General features: G+C 45.8%; 1 protein-coding gene across 1 annotated transcript in view; it reads left to right on the top strand.

Annotated features, from left to right (window-relative positions):
• KL (klotho) overlaps window positions 1-3,408 on the top strand; it is a 47,940-nt gene extending 44,532 nt beyond the window's left edge. The window contains exon 5 of the mRNA XM_075140074.1: window positions 3,071-3,408. Within this exon, the coding sequence (XP_074996175.1) occupies window positions 3,071-3,408 (338 nt within the window). The remainder of the gene's footprint in view (window positions 1-3,070) is intronic.
• Window positions 3,409-17,241: the final 13,833 nt, after the last annotated feature.

The following is a 17,241-nucleotide window of genomic DNA, read 5'->3' as shown; positions in this document are numbered from 1 at the left end:
AAGCCTTTTTGTTGGGCATTTCCATGTATTTTACCTATGTAGGTATTCAAAGACAGAAAACAAGCTCTCTCTCATTTCTCTCTCTCATAAATAGCAGAGACAAAGCTCTTTGTGTCCCTTACTATAAAACATCATTTAGAACCTTTCAATTATTAAACTTTTTCCTGTTTGCCAGCATTCTTCTTAAGAGGGGTAAACCCAGACCTGGACACACTGTTCCTGGCACAGCCACACCTATATCTCAGGCAGGTATAATGTAACCTCTTACCTTTTACTCCTCTTTCGTACATCTAAGCAGCCCGTTAGCCCTTTCGGCCATGGCAGCAGGTTGGTTACACACAACTCTGTGGTTATCTACTGAGATTACACACTTGGTTACAGATTCCTGCCCCCCAGGCAGAACTTCCTCTACCAAAGTATGGTCTGCTTGTTCTTTGACATCCTCACATTTGGTCACGTTCAAATGCCAGTTGCTTGTGCAAAGCTTGCTACACTAGCTAAATTTTGTCCCTAATCTTTGTGTTATTTGCAAACTTTGTGAGAAATAGTTTTACTTCTCTTTCAGGTTGCTGATATATTTAAGATAATTAAATATCTTAGTGCTAAAAGCCAATCTCCATGACCACAGTAGAAATACACCTACTGTGACACTTACCTGCAATTACATTTCAAGACTTACTAGTTCTATTTGAGACCATTTGAAATCTGTTTATTATGGGCTCCCCTTGACCTCGTAACATTCTATTTTCTTGATCCAAATGCCATATAATACCAAGTCAGTTGCCTTGTGAAGTTACAAGTATATTACATCAAACATCATTACTTTTATTGATCTGCTGATCTCATTAAAAAGATGTCAAGTTAGTTTGACAAGATTTATTTTTCATAAAGCTAAGCTGATTGGCATTAATCATATATATCTCCTGTAATTCTTATTTATCAAGCTTTATATAATCTAGTCCACTCTTTTGCTAGGTAGTGAAGGATGGCTGGAAGTTCCATAATGTGCTAGGTCATCCTGTCCACTCTGTTAAGTATTGGCTTTAACTTCCTCCTCTGTAATTTCCACCTTTTCCACGAATTACTGAACATCAATATTAAGTGCCCAAGAGTTCCTTCTCCAGCATTTTGACACACTGGCTGCATGTTTTCTGCATCTGTAGTTAAAAACATATCTTGGCTATATTTGGGCTTATGGTTTCAATATATTTTTTCTGTATTGCTTCTCTCCTTCCTACCATTTTAGACCGTACCAGTTCTTGGCACTTCTGTTTTCAAAGTGTGTATGGATATCGACTTTTCTCCGAGCTCACGTTAGCCAGAACACCTGCACATCCCCCTGTTTTTTGCAGAACTTTGTCATTTGTACTGATCTGGTACCAGTCACTGCTATCCCCCAATCACTTCCTTCTCCCCTCTTCTATCCAGCCTGGAAATAGCTCCTATGTTTTTCAACTTAACCACCACACATAAGCCATATTTTCCTGTCTTTCCACCTTCTTTGTCATGGGTGAATGTGTCCCTGCTAACTAGCCATAATACTTGCCCTAAAGTTTACTCTCCCACTTTGGACATCATACACTCCTCCATAGTGGTTGGTCTGTCAGTAATACCAGCTTTTTCATTCTCTTGTCTTCTCCCACTGATATTGTGCTTTTGTCCATCTTGTCCTTACACAGGGAGCAAGCTCTTAGCCTTGGCATCATGACTGATTCAGGTTTCTCCAAAACTTGCATTTTTTCTGCAAGACTCTGTGCAGAGGGTTGAATTACAGATGAATTACAGATCTCGTGTCCTTGCCTCAGTGTCACGCTGGAGAGGAATGAGAGGGGATTTGGTACATGTGTGCTCTCGCCTTGAAGTTCCTTTTCTGCCTTCTTCCTCCAGCTGGTTTCAGGGACTGCGTGTGGCAGCATTTGTGCATGTAATGTTGCTCACCTGCATTGTTCCAGGGGAGCCAACAGGTTTGTGCAGATAAATGATTCCAGAATACAGTACGGGACCCTTTGGTCTGAGGCTATATTTTTAAGTGCTTTGTACACTGTTCAAGTACATCTTTGCCAACTGAAAACAAAGAACAGCAGTAACCATTTATGTAACACCATTAAATCCACATGCGGTTTTACAACACTAACTAATTATCCTGGGTAACAGCTCTGTAAAAGGTATATATTATTTCATTTTACACCTGAAAAGTAGGTTAGAGGTGCTAAATGTCCTACATGTGGCTGCAGAAAGAATTTTTTTCAGAGGCATATGAAAATCCAGCAATTGTTAGCTTTCAGTCCTGTGTTCATCTGCTAGAAGATGTTGCTTTAATTTGTTAAAAATAGTGATTTTGAAAGATAAAGTATTACAGTTTGCATTTACAACTATGTATTTATTGGTTTTGTCAAGCGGGACTGATGGCTCAAGGTTAATGCTCCAGCTGCTGGACCTCTTCCAGTAGCAGTATGGATTGTGGACATGTTCTCAATAAAGACTAATGCAGGTCATCTTCGATCAGAAACTTCGGTCAATAACAAGAGAGGACTATGATTGGCATAACCTTTCCACTTGCACTGGTGATATCCCAGTACATGACTTTAGCACGGGCGCGTCTTTTTCTGGTGTCACTGTGTCTTTGCTAGTGAGAAGTGCAGCCTGATGTCCTCCATTCCTCAGCCGTCCTCATCAGGAGGTGCTCTGCAAGGGAGCAAGAGCAATCAGAGAAACAGGTTGCAGAAATCCAGGTGCAGGAAAACCAAAACCTTTATTCTTTCATACATAAAAAAGAGCCATCTTTTCATGATAAGCTCCAGTCACGCACTCACAGCTGTGTTTACCAAGCACAAGGAAATAAATTACAGGATACTCACAGATCACACTGTCTGGCAATGGCTGACAAATTCTTACTTTTTATGGCAAACACTTCATAGATGTACGTGTGCCTTACCTTATTTTTGGGAAAAGAAGTGCAGATGTGGATTTAGCATCCCCCTGCCCCTGCTTTATGTATTGGCATATGGTATTGCTCTTGAATGCCAAAGAGAGTTTATTCATTTCTTCAACCCATTTTTTTCTTTCGCAGCTTACACTTTGGATAACGTTAACCTGCAAGGATATTTTGTCTATTCTTTTAATGACAAGACTGCTCCTAAATATGGTCTCTACAGTTACGTTGCAAATCAATATGAACCGAAGCCTTCTATGAAACATTACAGAGAAATAATTGACAATAACGGTTTTCCTGGTCCTGAAACTCCTGAGTTGCTGTGCCCAGAAGAGATTGCCTCATGTCCTGAATGCCACTTCTTCCGAACCAGAAAATCATTATTAGCCTTTATCTCTTTCATATTTGTTGCTTTTATTGTTACTATAGTCTTTATTACTTACTACTCCAAGAGGGTAGAAAGAAGGTATAAATAGAGCTGCCCCTTTGAATGCATCACTCACTGCCCTTTCTCTTGCATCCCCTTGGGAAATCTGAAATAAGAGCGCACAATGTCGTGATTGCTTCAGCACTAGGAAGGCATTTACATTGCCTGATACTGCAGGACACTGACACTGAGAAGAGATTGCTAGCATATGGCTTCCAGAAATCGTTTTCTCTGGTTTAGTACGTGTGGTTTATGACCAGTCCTTAATTCCTGTGGTTGGAGTTATCTCACAACTTTCCCTGGGGCCTTTTGTTGAGCAGATGCTTTCCCCTCCTTGGTTTTCCCTCGCTGAGTTGGACAGGTAAAAGTATGTTTTGGAGACACGGAGTGATGGAAGAGCCTGAATGTCAAATTCTCCAAGAGAAGACTGGGGAGAAACAAAATGGTTTACTTTTCCAAATTAGAGTTTAATGCTGATGTTGCGTGATCAGAGCAAACACCTGACTGGAGCAGGGAACATGACTGAGCAGAGACGGAGGAGAATTGCACAAAGCAGCGCCAGAGCAGATGCAGAGGGAAGAACAGGGGGACACGAGCCTGTGTTGCTGAGAGATCTCGGTAAATTAGTGAACTACTACTCAGGTTGCTGATGGCTGCATCGGGCTTCAGGATGTCATTGGGGAACTTCAGCTAAAGGAACTGTGTCTTTTTCAGTGGGGAAAGCAGCAGGGGTATGTCCAGGGATTGCAGGGGTCATGCCATCGGACGGGAAGAGATGGAAAGGGTGAAAGGGCTGCTCTTTGATTTGCTCGGTAAAAAAGCAGAGAGCAGGATCTGGGATGTCCTTGCTGTCTCAGTTGTCAGACAACTGTGTGCCTGACCCTGTGCCCTGTTGCCCTGTACCCACGGACACAGCAGGGCTGGGGCACCCCGCTTCTGCCCTTCTCGCAGCAAGCTGCACGCAGCTGGCACTCTGCTGCTGCCCGGCTGCTTACCTGCTGGAAACTTGTGGGTGGTTTAGTAAGATGGTCTCTGCATGCCATTTGTGTTGAGTGTGGAGACTTTAAATCCCAGCATTTGGTATAATAATCCAGCACTTTATTGCTGCCTTTTGCCAAGGTCTGAGATCTTGGAGCTGTTGCTCCAAGCCTCTTCCAGGTTGGCTGGGGGGTCTCCTTTGAGCAGCTGGGTCTGGCCCTGGCAGCATTTCATCCCAAAGTATTACTGGACGTCTGCGGGCCTCTCATTTTTCTCTCAGCAAGATAAATTAGCAAAATATTAGCAACATTGTTTATTAGTAGGAATAGAGAGAGAATGGAAAAAACCCTACGTTATTTTGCCTGCCTTGTGAATCACTACATTAGGAGTGTCCTCGATATAAAGCAGTGAGGTCATTTTTCTCCGCTCTCTAACTCTAGGCCTGCATTGCCTTCAGCTGCAATTGTATTTTTATTGCTATGTGAATAATGTCAGTCACTGGAAAGAATATTTTAAAGGAAATGTGCTTTGTGTTAATTAAGAATTATTTATCTACTAAAGCTGATTATGCTGTATTAAATGTGATGTTTATCTACTGGATGACCAGTAGATGACTAAATGACCTCCCAGGGTTCCTTTCAACCTGAATACGCTATGATTCCGTGATTCTATACTGTAAATTAAAACTTACATGTGAAATATGATTTTCATTTGTAACAAGATTATATTTTTTCTTAAATAATCTATAGAAATAGAAAAGAATTAGTATCTTATCATAATGAATAATATATTTGTCCTCTAGTTCCAGTCTTAAAATGGTTTCTTTTTGCACTAATGTATATTTTGTATGGAGATGAAGGTGAAAAATGCAGGGTAAGTGATGAAGTATTAAAAATATATATAAAAATTATTTATAGCCTGATAGGGCTTGCTGAAGAAGAGCAAATTTTAAACTGCTGTTTATTTATGCATTGGTGCCTGGTGCAGTGTGGATTACAAAGAAATAGCTCTCCCTAAATGCATGAAATGCTAAATGGCTTTCTGCGTGGCATGGCAGTGAATCACCTTGCAATACATTACTGCAGTAGTCAGATGCCTTCACAGTACCTAACAAAAAGCGACAGTCATTTAATACAAACTGTAGCCAGGTCATGCCTAACTTGTATGTTATGTGTGTGTGTGTATGTATCTTATAATTATTTTGCTGTTGGTAAAACAAAAAGAGTCTGGGCCTGATCTTTCTGAGATGCCCAGCATACGTGCCTCCCCTCGGTTTGAGGGGTTCAGGGGGCTTGGGCAGGGCAAGTCCAGAAGAGCACGGGTGCCGTGCCGGTGGGCACCAGCCCATCCTGACACTTCACTAACCATTAACCATCCAGCGAGTCGCTGCCCTGTGCTATTTAATGGCCCAGCCACAGCGCAACGTGTGAAACAGCAGTCCGAGCAAGGAGGAGATGCTGCAGGCTCTTCCCATAGAGGCTGGGTGATATGTAACCACCGACAGGCAGATGGCACCAGCTGGATATCTAATTTGTAGGTAAATTGGGATTTGTTGCTATGAAGCTGTATGATCGCCTCCACTCATGGTGCTGTGGTCCATAGAAATAACGCAGCCTTTGATGCTCTTCCCTTCAGAAGAGTTTTTAAATATCACTGCAGAGCGGCGACCAGCTTGAGCTGGGCACAGCAGTTGCCAGAGTCTTCTCCTAAGCCGTCTGCCTGCGGTGCTGCCTGTGCACAGCAATGCATAGCTCTCAGTGGATGGATTGCGCGGTGATGGGCCAGGGAAGATACAGGCTGGTCTGATGGAAATAATGGTATGGTTTTGCCTCAGGAATCTGCTTCATTTTATGTAATCAGGGGCCAGCGCGAGTTTCTTGTCAATCTTCTTGAAAAAAATCACCCCCCACTAACAACAAAAAAGCCCTTGAATAAGCAAAGATTAGGTACCTGTCCAAGGAGAATTGCGGTGTGCTCATGCAAACTGATGCGGTAATCACCTCCTGTGATCAGGCTGTGGGCCGTGGGGCACTTCTTCCGTTCGGTACCCACGTGTGAGCGATGATCTGGCACTTCCCCATCATCATCTGTGCATCTAGAGCAGAAACGCCGACAGCAGCAAGGACTTGGAGCAGAGGGGACTCCATACTCAGGCTGCAAAGACAGCTCAGGGGAGGATGGTATTTTATTTTCTGAAGACCAACTGGAGTCTGCATGTGATGGATGTTAACATGCAGTATCTTATGTAGACCAGTTTCTTGATTTTAACCGTGTTTCTAGGATGAAATGTTCTTGCCAGTTTGCTCAATGCTCCAAATTAGACATGTAAAATACAAAATTATATTTTTATTCAAAATATTTTTGTGATGTGAGTGCAAAGCTTCTGTTTTATTTCTTGAAAAGATTGTGCAGCATGACTGTAGGAAGGATGTCTTTGCTAAATGAAAGAATGAATGTTGTATTGCTTTTATAACAATCTCAGAAATGGAATAAAGATACTGTACGTAACAAATTGGAACATGATCTTACTGTTTAATCTGCCCAATTTTTCTGTTTGCAACATGAAGCACAGAGTACCTTAGGAGAGGCTGTTACGATAACTCTGCAAGGAGTGGGGTGTTGCCATTTGTTTTTCCAATGCCACATAACTAACTATAACTTTTGTTGCAGATTGTTGGGGCCTGTGTCCAAACAGAGATTTTTCCAACAGACCCAGGGCTTTGGAGGGGTTTTGGTTCTTTGATTTTTTTGTTGGTTGTTTTTTTTAGAGTGACTATTGCTATTTAAAAAGCCTGCGGAAGTAACGATACCAATATAAGTGTGTTTTGTTGCAACAGCCTATTCCATAGTAATGCTGCAGTAAATTTGACAGCTCTCCTATTCCAGTAGAGTTACTCACAGGCTTGAAGGTTTTGTCACCATAGTTGTGGCACTAAGCAGTCAGTTTGTAGCATCCTTATTAAACATCCTAAGGGAAGTAAATGTCAAGGCTAACGGAAGAAGAAAGGGAGAAGACTGATGAATGGGACAGTGGCCATACAAGTGTCAGCAAGTTTAAACACACAACTTGCCCTTCACTTTTCTCCTTGCATTGTATTCATTTGCTTTTGAGTCATTTGGAGAGCTTGTTCTGTTCATTCTGCTTGCAAAAACCTCTTAGGTGAAAATGCCCTTATTCAGGGCAAAGAAGACAGATGTAGGTGCTAGATTTCAGCTTCAGCTGAGAAACTTCAGTCTTGTTCCTTCTTCACTCATGCAAAGCCGAGAAGAGGAGGCGAGGAGAAGAAAGGGGAAAGAAAGCTCTTCCCGTCTTTGATGTGCCGCTTGTGGACTGCCGAACCGCTCTTTGCCAGCTGTCACAAGGCTTCGGCTGGTGCTGGCCAGTTAAGCCCCCTTTTTTAAGAGATTGGAAAAAGAAGGAATAACGAGGTGAGGTGAAAGTGGCAGGATCCAACATATCAGAGGCTTTTATTTTGGAGTTGAACAAAACCCACCACTTTCTGTCAAACGGTTCTGAGAAAATTAAGATCGTTAAGAAACCAGAAAGTTGAAGTAATAGCAGCCTACAGCCAAGACACTTGTGGGTGCTGACATTTTGCTGGCTATTATTTTGTGATGCTTCGTGTGTGTGTTTGTGAAGGAGTGGCAAAAGGGCCAGCGAGGCAGAGAGAAGCCAGGGAAAATACTAACGAAGCAGGGCAGAAAAGCCACAGGCACTAGCGGATGCGCGAGTTCCTCACCCTGGGAGCTGAGCGAACATCCCCTGGTGTGGGGATGGGCCATGGGACTTTGAATATTCCTTGTTAAAAAAATAAAATTTGAAAAAGGATCTAATGTATAAACTTCCTACCACCATCATGTTTGCCCCTTAATAGGTATACCTCCTACACGATGAATTTTACTGTCAAAAGCCGCCTCCTTGTTGCAAGAGTTACTTGCAACACGACCTGGCGAGGCATAGTTATCCAGTCCCAGCCCTCCTGAGCTCATCCAAATGTGTTTCTGGCCCAGGTCCCAGGAGGCCCGTGGGGGTCTGAGGTGCAGGAGAGGGGGTCGGTCACCAGCATGCTGATCAGAGCAGTGCGAATGACAGTGGTGAGGTTTTCTAAATACTGCAAATTCACATCAAGTTGGATTAGTTTCTACTTTACTTCTTTTTTATTAGTGGAAAGACTTTCTTCCTTACTAAGAGCGTAACACACAAGACTTTGGGGTTTTGTTTTGGCAGGGAGGGATGAGTTTTAACTAACCTGGGATGTATAATGTACTTCTTACTGATTTTTTTATGGCATCCGTCCTTGCAGGGAATGAGAGGACCTGGGCAGCGCCTTCTCAGTCCCGCCTGTTTGGCTCTCAGGAGCCAGAGGAGCCTCCCAGCCAGAGCTTCCCGGGGCTGTGCCCTGCTGGGGTGCGCATCCCAGCCGGAGCGGTGCTGAGCTCCAGGTGCCTCCGGAGCGGGATGTGCGGTGGGACCCGGAGGAAAAGCAGAGCCGACGGCGTGTCCCGGCGGGATGCTGGCTGAAATGGCGGCTTGGCTCTCAGCGGCGAGCTGGCTGTTGCATTGCTGCCTTCTGCGCTCAGGGCTCTGGAACAGGCTTTCGGCAGCGCGGTAAACCAGCAGGGCTGCACAAGCACAACACCTGACCCAAGAAATCTGTTTTTCCTCCCGCCGGAGGGAACCGCGAATTGGCCGAATGTTTAGTTCAAGAGGTGTAACGGTATAAACTACCTGCGCTGTAAAGTTTTACGAGGTGACAAATTTTTGTAGTCTGGCAATAGAGCAGTCGAGCTGGAGGCCATCGGATGCCCTGCCAGGAAAGGGAGGGGAGCAAAGCCGGCGAGGAGGGCTTCCCGGCAGGCTGCAGCCTCTCCGGTCAGCCTGGAGGGTGCCCCAAGGGGTGCAAGGCTGCCGGTCCTCCAGCCTGGGACAGGCATGATCCAGGGGCTTAGTGCTGCGTGAAGAATGGAGCAGGGCCAGCTCCAGCTCTCTCAGCACCTCCTCTTCCCTCTTCGGGCACCTATTTATTTACATTTGGGCTATGAAATGGGGAGCTGAATACCAGGGTATGACATAGGTATGCCAGGGCGTATAGTTTATTTAGAAGACAAAATACTGTTTACAGGCCTTACGGATTTTTTGTGGATGGCTATTACTTTGCAGCAACCCTTCTGCCTTCCTCTCTCCACTAGGATCAAATGGGTCTTATTTCCAAAAGCTGAGTAAATAAATGCTCATAAAGTAAGCTGCCAGTATTGCAGTCGTCTCTCCCAGCACTAGCTGAGCCTTTAAGTCCACTTCTGACGGAAGTTTGTGGATTTTATACACATTTGTAGCTCATTTATCTGCTACATTGCTGCGGGATCCGTGAGCGGATATTGCCTTTCCTTGCACCTCGCAGCAGGAGGCGGTGGGGTCCTGCACTTGGCAGCACATGGTTGCTCCTGCTTGGTATTCACAGGCACATTCCTCCAGCTGGTGACATATTATTTTTGGGCTGGAAGAAAAATAAGGCAACCAAGCTCTTATTATTTTCTCCTTTTATCTGTTTGGTCATATTAATGCGGGATAATCATTATATAAATGCACAGGAGACGCAGTCAAGGACACATTCATTTTTAAAGTCCTCCAATGCTCTTGTACTTCAGTCATTCATCTTCTGTCTTTAATTACAGCAAGTGATCTCAGAGGCACTTAAAAGATTAAATTACTCAATTATTTGAAAAACCCAAATGCAATAACTGCATCTCTTTTCTGATAAATACCAGTGATTGCTGAAAAGGCAAGAAATACTGGGAGGCCATGGAGGCCATATTGTAACATTTTGGCTCAGACCAGAGATACCCATTTAATTTTTCATTATTTGCAACCATTATTTTTATTTGCATTGATAATAACCACAAACTTTACCGTTGCTGCCCCGGTGGTTTCAGCAGTGAGATGAATGTCACTGCTCAGCTATTTACAAGTGTCCCAGCACCTCTTTGAGTGCGGAGAGAACCACACAAGACAACGAGATGATAACCCCAGCTCAAAAAGATGAAGGCCATGGTTGGGCATCGGGACGGCCAGGCAGTAAACCCCATTCAAGGTGATGTTTGTGGATGGGGCTTGGTCTGGGTGTTTGGGAAGGATAGCACCGGAAAGATGTGGACCTGTTGGAGCGGGTCCAGAGGAGGGACATAAAAATGATCAGGGGGATGGAACGCCTCTGCTATGAAGAAAGGCTGAGAGAGTTGGGGTTGTTCAGCCTGGAGAAGGGAAAGCTCCGGGGAGACCTTATTGCAGCCTTTCAGTACTTAAAGGGGGCTTATAAGAAAGATGGGGACAGACTTTTTAGCAGGGCCTGTTGCGATAGGACAAGGGGGAATGATTTTAAACTAAAAGAGGGTAGATTTAGACTAGGTATAAGGAAGAATTTTTTTACAATGAGGATGGTGAAACACTGGCACAGGTTGCCCAGAGAGGTGGTAGATGCCCCATCCCTGGAAACATTCAAGGTCAGGTTGGACGGGGCTCTGAGCAACCTGATCTGGTTGAAGATGTCCCTGCCCATGGCTGGGGGATTGGACTAGATGACCTTTAAAGGTCCCTTCCGACCCGAACTATTCTATGATTCTATGTGAATAAAACACGTGTGGTGGCTCACTCCGTGTTGGGGTGGTCTCACCGCTGGTGGGTCTGGGTGTGCATCGGTGCCGTGCCAGCGGGCAGTCTGGCTTAGGCTCTGCAACCTCGTGGGAAGCGGGAAAGGTGGCCTGGCAAAAGCCGGATCTGAAATGGTGCTGTCACTGTCCCGCGGCCCCAGGAGGGAGCTGTTGGTGTGCCCTGCGTGTGGGCATTGCCGCCGATGCTGTGACAATGCATCTGCAGCAGCAGAGCTCGTCCTTCCTTACCAGCAGCCCTATTGATCACCAGGGATCCCCAGATACAGCCACTGATGAATGGGAAGTTTTCCCTAAATCAGTTTTTTCACCTCTTTTGTAAAGCAGTAGATGTGCGGTGAGCTCAACGCTATGAGCCCGGGGAAGGGGCTGGCATGATCCCTCTTCCCTGAGCCAGGAGAAAAGGGACGTGACTCCTCAGGGAAAGAGAAATCCAGGCTAAAGAGCTAAAATTTTGCACTTTATAGGCCCAGTTCTGAGTTCCTGTCCCCTTGGGAGCAGGCCAACAGTGAGCAAACACCGGAGCTGCCGTGAACCCAGGGCAGTCTGCACTTACAGCCGTGGCGGGCTCCTCACTCGTGCTGGTTAGTGACAGCCAGCAGTGTGGCACAAACGTGTTTGGTGTTAAGAAAGACACTCCCGGCTTTCAGCTAGCCCCGTGGCAAGTGTCTGAACTGAAAGAGTCTGGAGGGAAAAAAAGGACTCACTGTTTGTGGTCAAGCCAGACCAGCTGTGGTGCTTCTGGTCCTACTGCCTCGAAGACCAAGCCCGGCTGGAGTCGGCGAGGTGCAGCGGGGCGGCCGAGCGGGCTGGCAGACCCCGGGTTGCCTCCCAGCTTGGGTTTGGGGTCAGGCTGCACGCAGGCACCCAGCTCGCATCTGTCCCGCACGCGTGGCGGGGCGCTGCTGGCCAGCAGATGCTGCCGAGAGGGTTACTGTCGTCTGTTCCACCACCTGTGGTTCCCACGTTTATTTAATTAAAAAAAAAAAAAAAAGTAAGTAATTCGATATGTATCCTCTCGAGGCAAAGGAGTTGTTCCAGCAAGGAGCTGACCAGGCGTGGTCTGGGGAGGGACAGATGGCCCTGTGGCTAATTTGCTCCCATAAATCGCAAACTGCTGCAAATCCTCACTGTAGCAAGTGCTGGCGCTGTGTTTCAGCCATGTGTCCGTCTCGGAGCTGCTACGAGCAGGTGAAAGAGAAAGAGCAGAGTCTGCAGTTTTAGGCTAAGTTTCCCTGGTGCCCTTTTGCAGAATTGAGTATTTTGATTAAGAAATAAGCCGTAATCCTCTAGCTGGCTGCCAGCGGCGCTCCATGCAGCTGCTCTGACGAAGGAGGGCAGTGTCCTGCTGGAGCAGGAGGTCTTGCCCCAGAACAAGGTATTTTCTTGTTAAAGTGCCGTCACAGCCGGGACCCCCTCCTGCCTCCTTGCAAATTGCTGCCAATGAACCGTACGCTGCGGTTCAAGTCTCTGCTCAAGGTGAAGAGCAGTTCGCTCCGTACAAACCACGGCTGCCTTTAGCCTCCCCGTCTTGCTGGACACACACCCCCTGGGAGAGGATCGAACGCCCCGACCTGTCATTGCGGTGGGTCTGAGGAGCACCTATACGGTGGTACAGGCTCTTGGTTGTTTTCCTGCTCTTGCCTTCCCGCCTCCTTGGAGGAGAGAAGCAGAAATGATCTCTCCTCAAGCCGGAGTTTTGTCCCTAGTGTGGGGCATGGGACATGTGCAGATTCGAGCCCTGGCAGGCTGGCAATGCCTGACTCCCCCCTAATTGCAGCTGGGCTGGGACCATTGACTGCTTGGCCACCGTCACCCTGCCCTGACGGCTGAGCCCTGTGGCCTCCTGTGCAGCCCGGGCTGGGCGAGCGGGTGCAGGCTGGAGCCCCGCCTGCAGACGGGCATGCCGGGACGGAGTGGGGACGAGGGCACGTTGGGCTCGAGCTGGGCTTAGACAGTGGAAGAGAGCAGTGGGAAACAGCCACCTGTGGGAGGTCAGTAGTAAGGTTGCGGGGTAGAGAGCCCAGTTTCAGAGTCAATGGGGGCGGAAGGAGAGAAGTGTCCAGGTTACTTTTTCCGCAAGAGATGCTAACCTTCGCCGGAGGCATAGAGTCTCTGGTGTCTGGGTCCTGTTGTGGATTAGGAAAGGTATCTGGGAGTGTGTGAGACCTCCTTAAAAGACAGGCAAATAGTTGTCTCCAGTGTTGTAATATTTACCCTGTCGCTTACTCATTAACCCAGACCCACTGCTCTGCTCTGTGTTAGCCCGTGAGTTCCATGTACCCGTGTGTTTGCTGAGCTGAGTTTCTTGCACACTGAAGCGGGACAGTATAGTCACACAGTGCTAGGTGGGATCTGCTCTGCATCCATTGCTGCTTTGGGGGAAAATGTTGGCTTTCTACACAGTAGAGCTGAGTGACGCTTGATGTTGAGGGTCACAATTTAAATTGTACATTTTAGCAAAGTCCAAACACCCACGTTATTCTGAATCTGGGGTTTGATACCCCATATTTCTGGTCCTGGCACACCATGATGTGCAACTGCAGTTGTTATAACATGATCTGCCTGGCCTGGCACCCATCCCAATGAAGCCCTCGTGCAGCTGTGACTGACACACATCTGGCAAGGAGAGCAGGACATGGCCATGCTAAATCCCCAAGGGATCATGAGTGGGTCATGCTATTTAAGTGCTGCCTTCTGTCTGGCAAGGTCTGTGTTCACTCCCCAGCTCTTCCATGTCACTATTGAGCTGGAGCAGCAGCATCAGTTTTCATCCTCTCCTACCTGATTTGCAGGCTCCAGCAGTCTTCCAGATATTTCTTCCAATATTTTCATCTCACAGACATTTCAGTATGTCCAGCCTGTGCTCTCGTCTAACAACTACCTGCCATCTCTTAGGCATGCCACGATCCTCCAAGGCTCACACCGATTCTGCAGAGCAACTGCATCAGAGGGATACCTTGCTGGTGACTCCTGCAAGGCGTTGTAAAGAGGATGAATGTCCAAGAGTTCAACATTATAAAGACTGCACATACCAGGAGCTGAAACATCAGTGCTGTTAGGGTTAAGACAGTCTGTTTGCCCTGCCATTGCTGCAGGTGGGTGGGAGGGAGAGATGGGAATGAGAGCGCATCACTATATATTTTTGCAAGAAAGGACGGAGTTAGAGAGCTGACCATTTCTACCATGGCAGAGAATTGGAGAAAAGTGTTTCCTTTCAGTCCAAAGTTTAATACTGAGCCTTCCCTGAATGGTGGGACATAAAGGCTTATCCCCTCCTAGATGGTCTCTCACAGCTGACTCTGCTCAGCATCCTGTTTTCTGAGACTCCGCTTCTTTTGATAATTCAAGACACAGTTGGAGAGATACAGGCCTGTCCAACGGGACATTTATTCCATCTGTAGATACGTGTAAGACAAACCACAGGAATCACTATCCTGCTGTTACATCTTTTTCTCTTTTGCAGTGTCTTGATAGATTTGAGATGGCTGAAGTCTGATAATGTGAACCCAACATTCAGCATCGCAGCTCCACAGTCACTCTTACGAACCTCGACTTAGATTATTGACAAGAACATAGATGCAGAAACATGGCTGAATTCAGTGGGAGTCAGGGGCCTAAACATTGTTGAGGACCTGAGTTTACCTTTCTCAAGCCAGCCACCTTAGCTTAATGGCTTCTTCGGAAAACATCATCTTTGCCATGAAGCTCGTGTACTTAAGGACCCCACAGGATAAGTATAATGGACAACAATATCATTTTGAGCCTAAAATCGTTATTGAAGTCCCTTATCAGAACAGTTTAGTGTACAGCAGGTTGCAATGAAGAAAGCAAGGGCTTAAATGTACCGTGTTTCTTGTGCCAATGGATGAAACGAGTGCACAAAGGAAACGTGATTCTTTAGTGTATGCAAATTTATTCAATTCGGCAATTATTTATTTACAACTAATGACTGATACCAACAGATGAGGTAAAAATATGAGGTATTGATGTGAGTATAACATTTAAAAATGCAATTATCATAATGTATTCTCAATGGCAATGTAACAATACAAAATACTGTGGTAGCTGAATGGTAGACATGGCATAATGTGCACTTTAAAGAAATCTTATTTCATTGATACATGGCTTAGAGATGCCAGAAGCACATGACAGAGCTTCTGCAAGGGTAGGAGGACAACCCTACCCTCCTAACGGCGCCAGGTGGCACAGGGTCCCTTCCAGCTGAGCAATGACTTGTCAGACAGGATAAAACCACTGTCTAGGATTTCCCTTCATTTCCTTACGAAATTATTAACTGTCAGACAACTCTCATTCCCAGGGCCAGAAATTCTGCGTCCATTAATACTGAGGCACTATTGTATTCATTTATGCAAACTAATGTAGCAGAAGTGCTCTAATTGCTCATGTTTTGGAAAACAGCCGGCATGAAACCTGCTGCCATGGCTACAGGCATTTGGGGAGGAGGTGCTGCTTTCTGGGAGGGCGGTCCTGCTGGAACCAGGGGACTGGGCTTGCCCCACCAGCTCGCGAGCCACCGCTTGCTCCCAGGAAGGACGTGGGCAGTGGTGGTGCCCCAGAGTGGCTGGTGACTGTCAGACCTCAACACAGCCAGGTAAGGGTATGAGTGCTCCCCGGTCTTTAAGCCTTAAAAACACACAATAGTTGCCATTGCAACTATTGTTGGCCATAAACTCAAGGCAGGAGCTCATGGGCAGCCAACCTCCCTGATTCTATGAGTTGCACAACAAAACGTGGGTGAGACAGCTCATGGAGGAAGATGACAGTGACTTTTTGGGGGTCCTGCTGCTCCATGGGGACACCATGCTGGGTCACCCTGCCCCTGTCCACCCCAAGCTCCCACTGGCTTGCTTCCTCGGATTGCAGGGCTGTCCCCCACCAGCACAGCCCTTACGCGCGTGCACGACGGCACGTGGGGTCATGCTCCAGCAGCAATCGAGGACCGCACATTGTCCGCCCCACAGCCCCCAAAGCCGGGGCAGATTCAAAGCACTGGGTTTGAAGAGACTTCCCTGTTTACTGAATCAGGGCACAAAACTGTAGCTTCATGTAGGAAATGTATCCCGCTTAACTGACCTCATACTAAATCTTAGTGGATTTTGTTGGAAGGACTGAGCTAAAACGCTGGCTATGAATGACTCAGCTGGTTTATGCAGCAATAAATAAAGTCAAAGTGAACAAATGCGATTAATGAAGAACAGTATTAACAGGCTTGTACATTCTTATTGAATCATAGATGTAATACCATTTTTGGTCGTAGGTTAGTTAAAAACAAAACGGAACCCTGCCTCAAAGGTAACGTCAACAAATTATTATTATTACTTTTAAAGCATTCTTCCATTAGCAAAATAATAGGTCCCTGAAAATGAAATGATATAATAGGCTTAAATGGCTCCTACTCCTCATAGTCAGGGGCTAATCCTGCTCCCACCAATGCCTACAGAGGCAGGACCATGCAGATCAGTGTAATATAATATGAAAATGCTTGCTGTTACTATAAAAGCAATCTTTCCAAGCATAGTCTGCATTTAGTCTTTTAAATCTCCAAGATGTGTTTAAAAGCTTAAAAAAAGTTTAGTTATTTGTATAGTAAGAATATTAAAAGGCATGGTATTCATCTGCACATCGTCTTTGTGTCCACTGGATGTGGAAAATCTGCTTTGGAGTTTCTTAACAATTAGCCATCTCTATGGGAGAAGGAAAGAACAACACAGAAACACCTACTCAGAACCTAGACAAAATGCTAAAAAAAAAAAACATTTACAGCTTAATAACTTACCAGTTTGATTTCAGACACCTCAGTATGCACAGAGTTATCTTGTACTCTCCAAGAATGAGCAGTTACTTTGAACGCTGCACATAGTGAGGTTCTCTAGCGGCAGATATACCATTCATTAAGGCAATAGGTAAGTTGTTTTCAACACCTTGTACTAAGAGTCACAAACTTTCTACAGCTGAATGTAAATGGCCTTCAAAATGTCTATCTCAGTTACATTTCCATGTATTTTATTTGGTGAAACTGATCCACTCCTCATTATTTTTAAACATACAGTAACCTCCTTCCTCCTTAGCTCTTCTAATTCTTCCTACATCTATTTCTAGGTACCTTCTCACAGCATACACAAACACGAAACATATTTGAGAACAGGCGTTTCTGTTATCACACGGATTATGCCCGGTAGCCCTGTGATAATAGCAAACACAGCTTATGTAGCAGTGA

This window comes from Calonectris borealis, chromosome 1, assembly GCF_964195595.1.
Source record: "Calonectris borealis chromosome 1, bCalBor7.hap1.2, whole genome shotgun sequence".
In the NCBI taxonomy this organism is placed as follows: Eukaryota; Metazoa; Chordata; class Aves; order Procellariiformes; family Procellariidae; genus Calonectris; species Calonectris borealis.
This window is presented reverse-complemented; position numbering and strand designations above follow the sequence as displayed.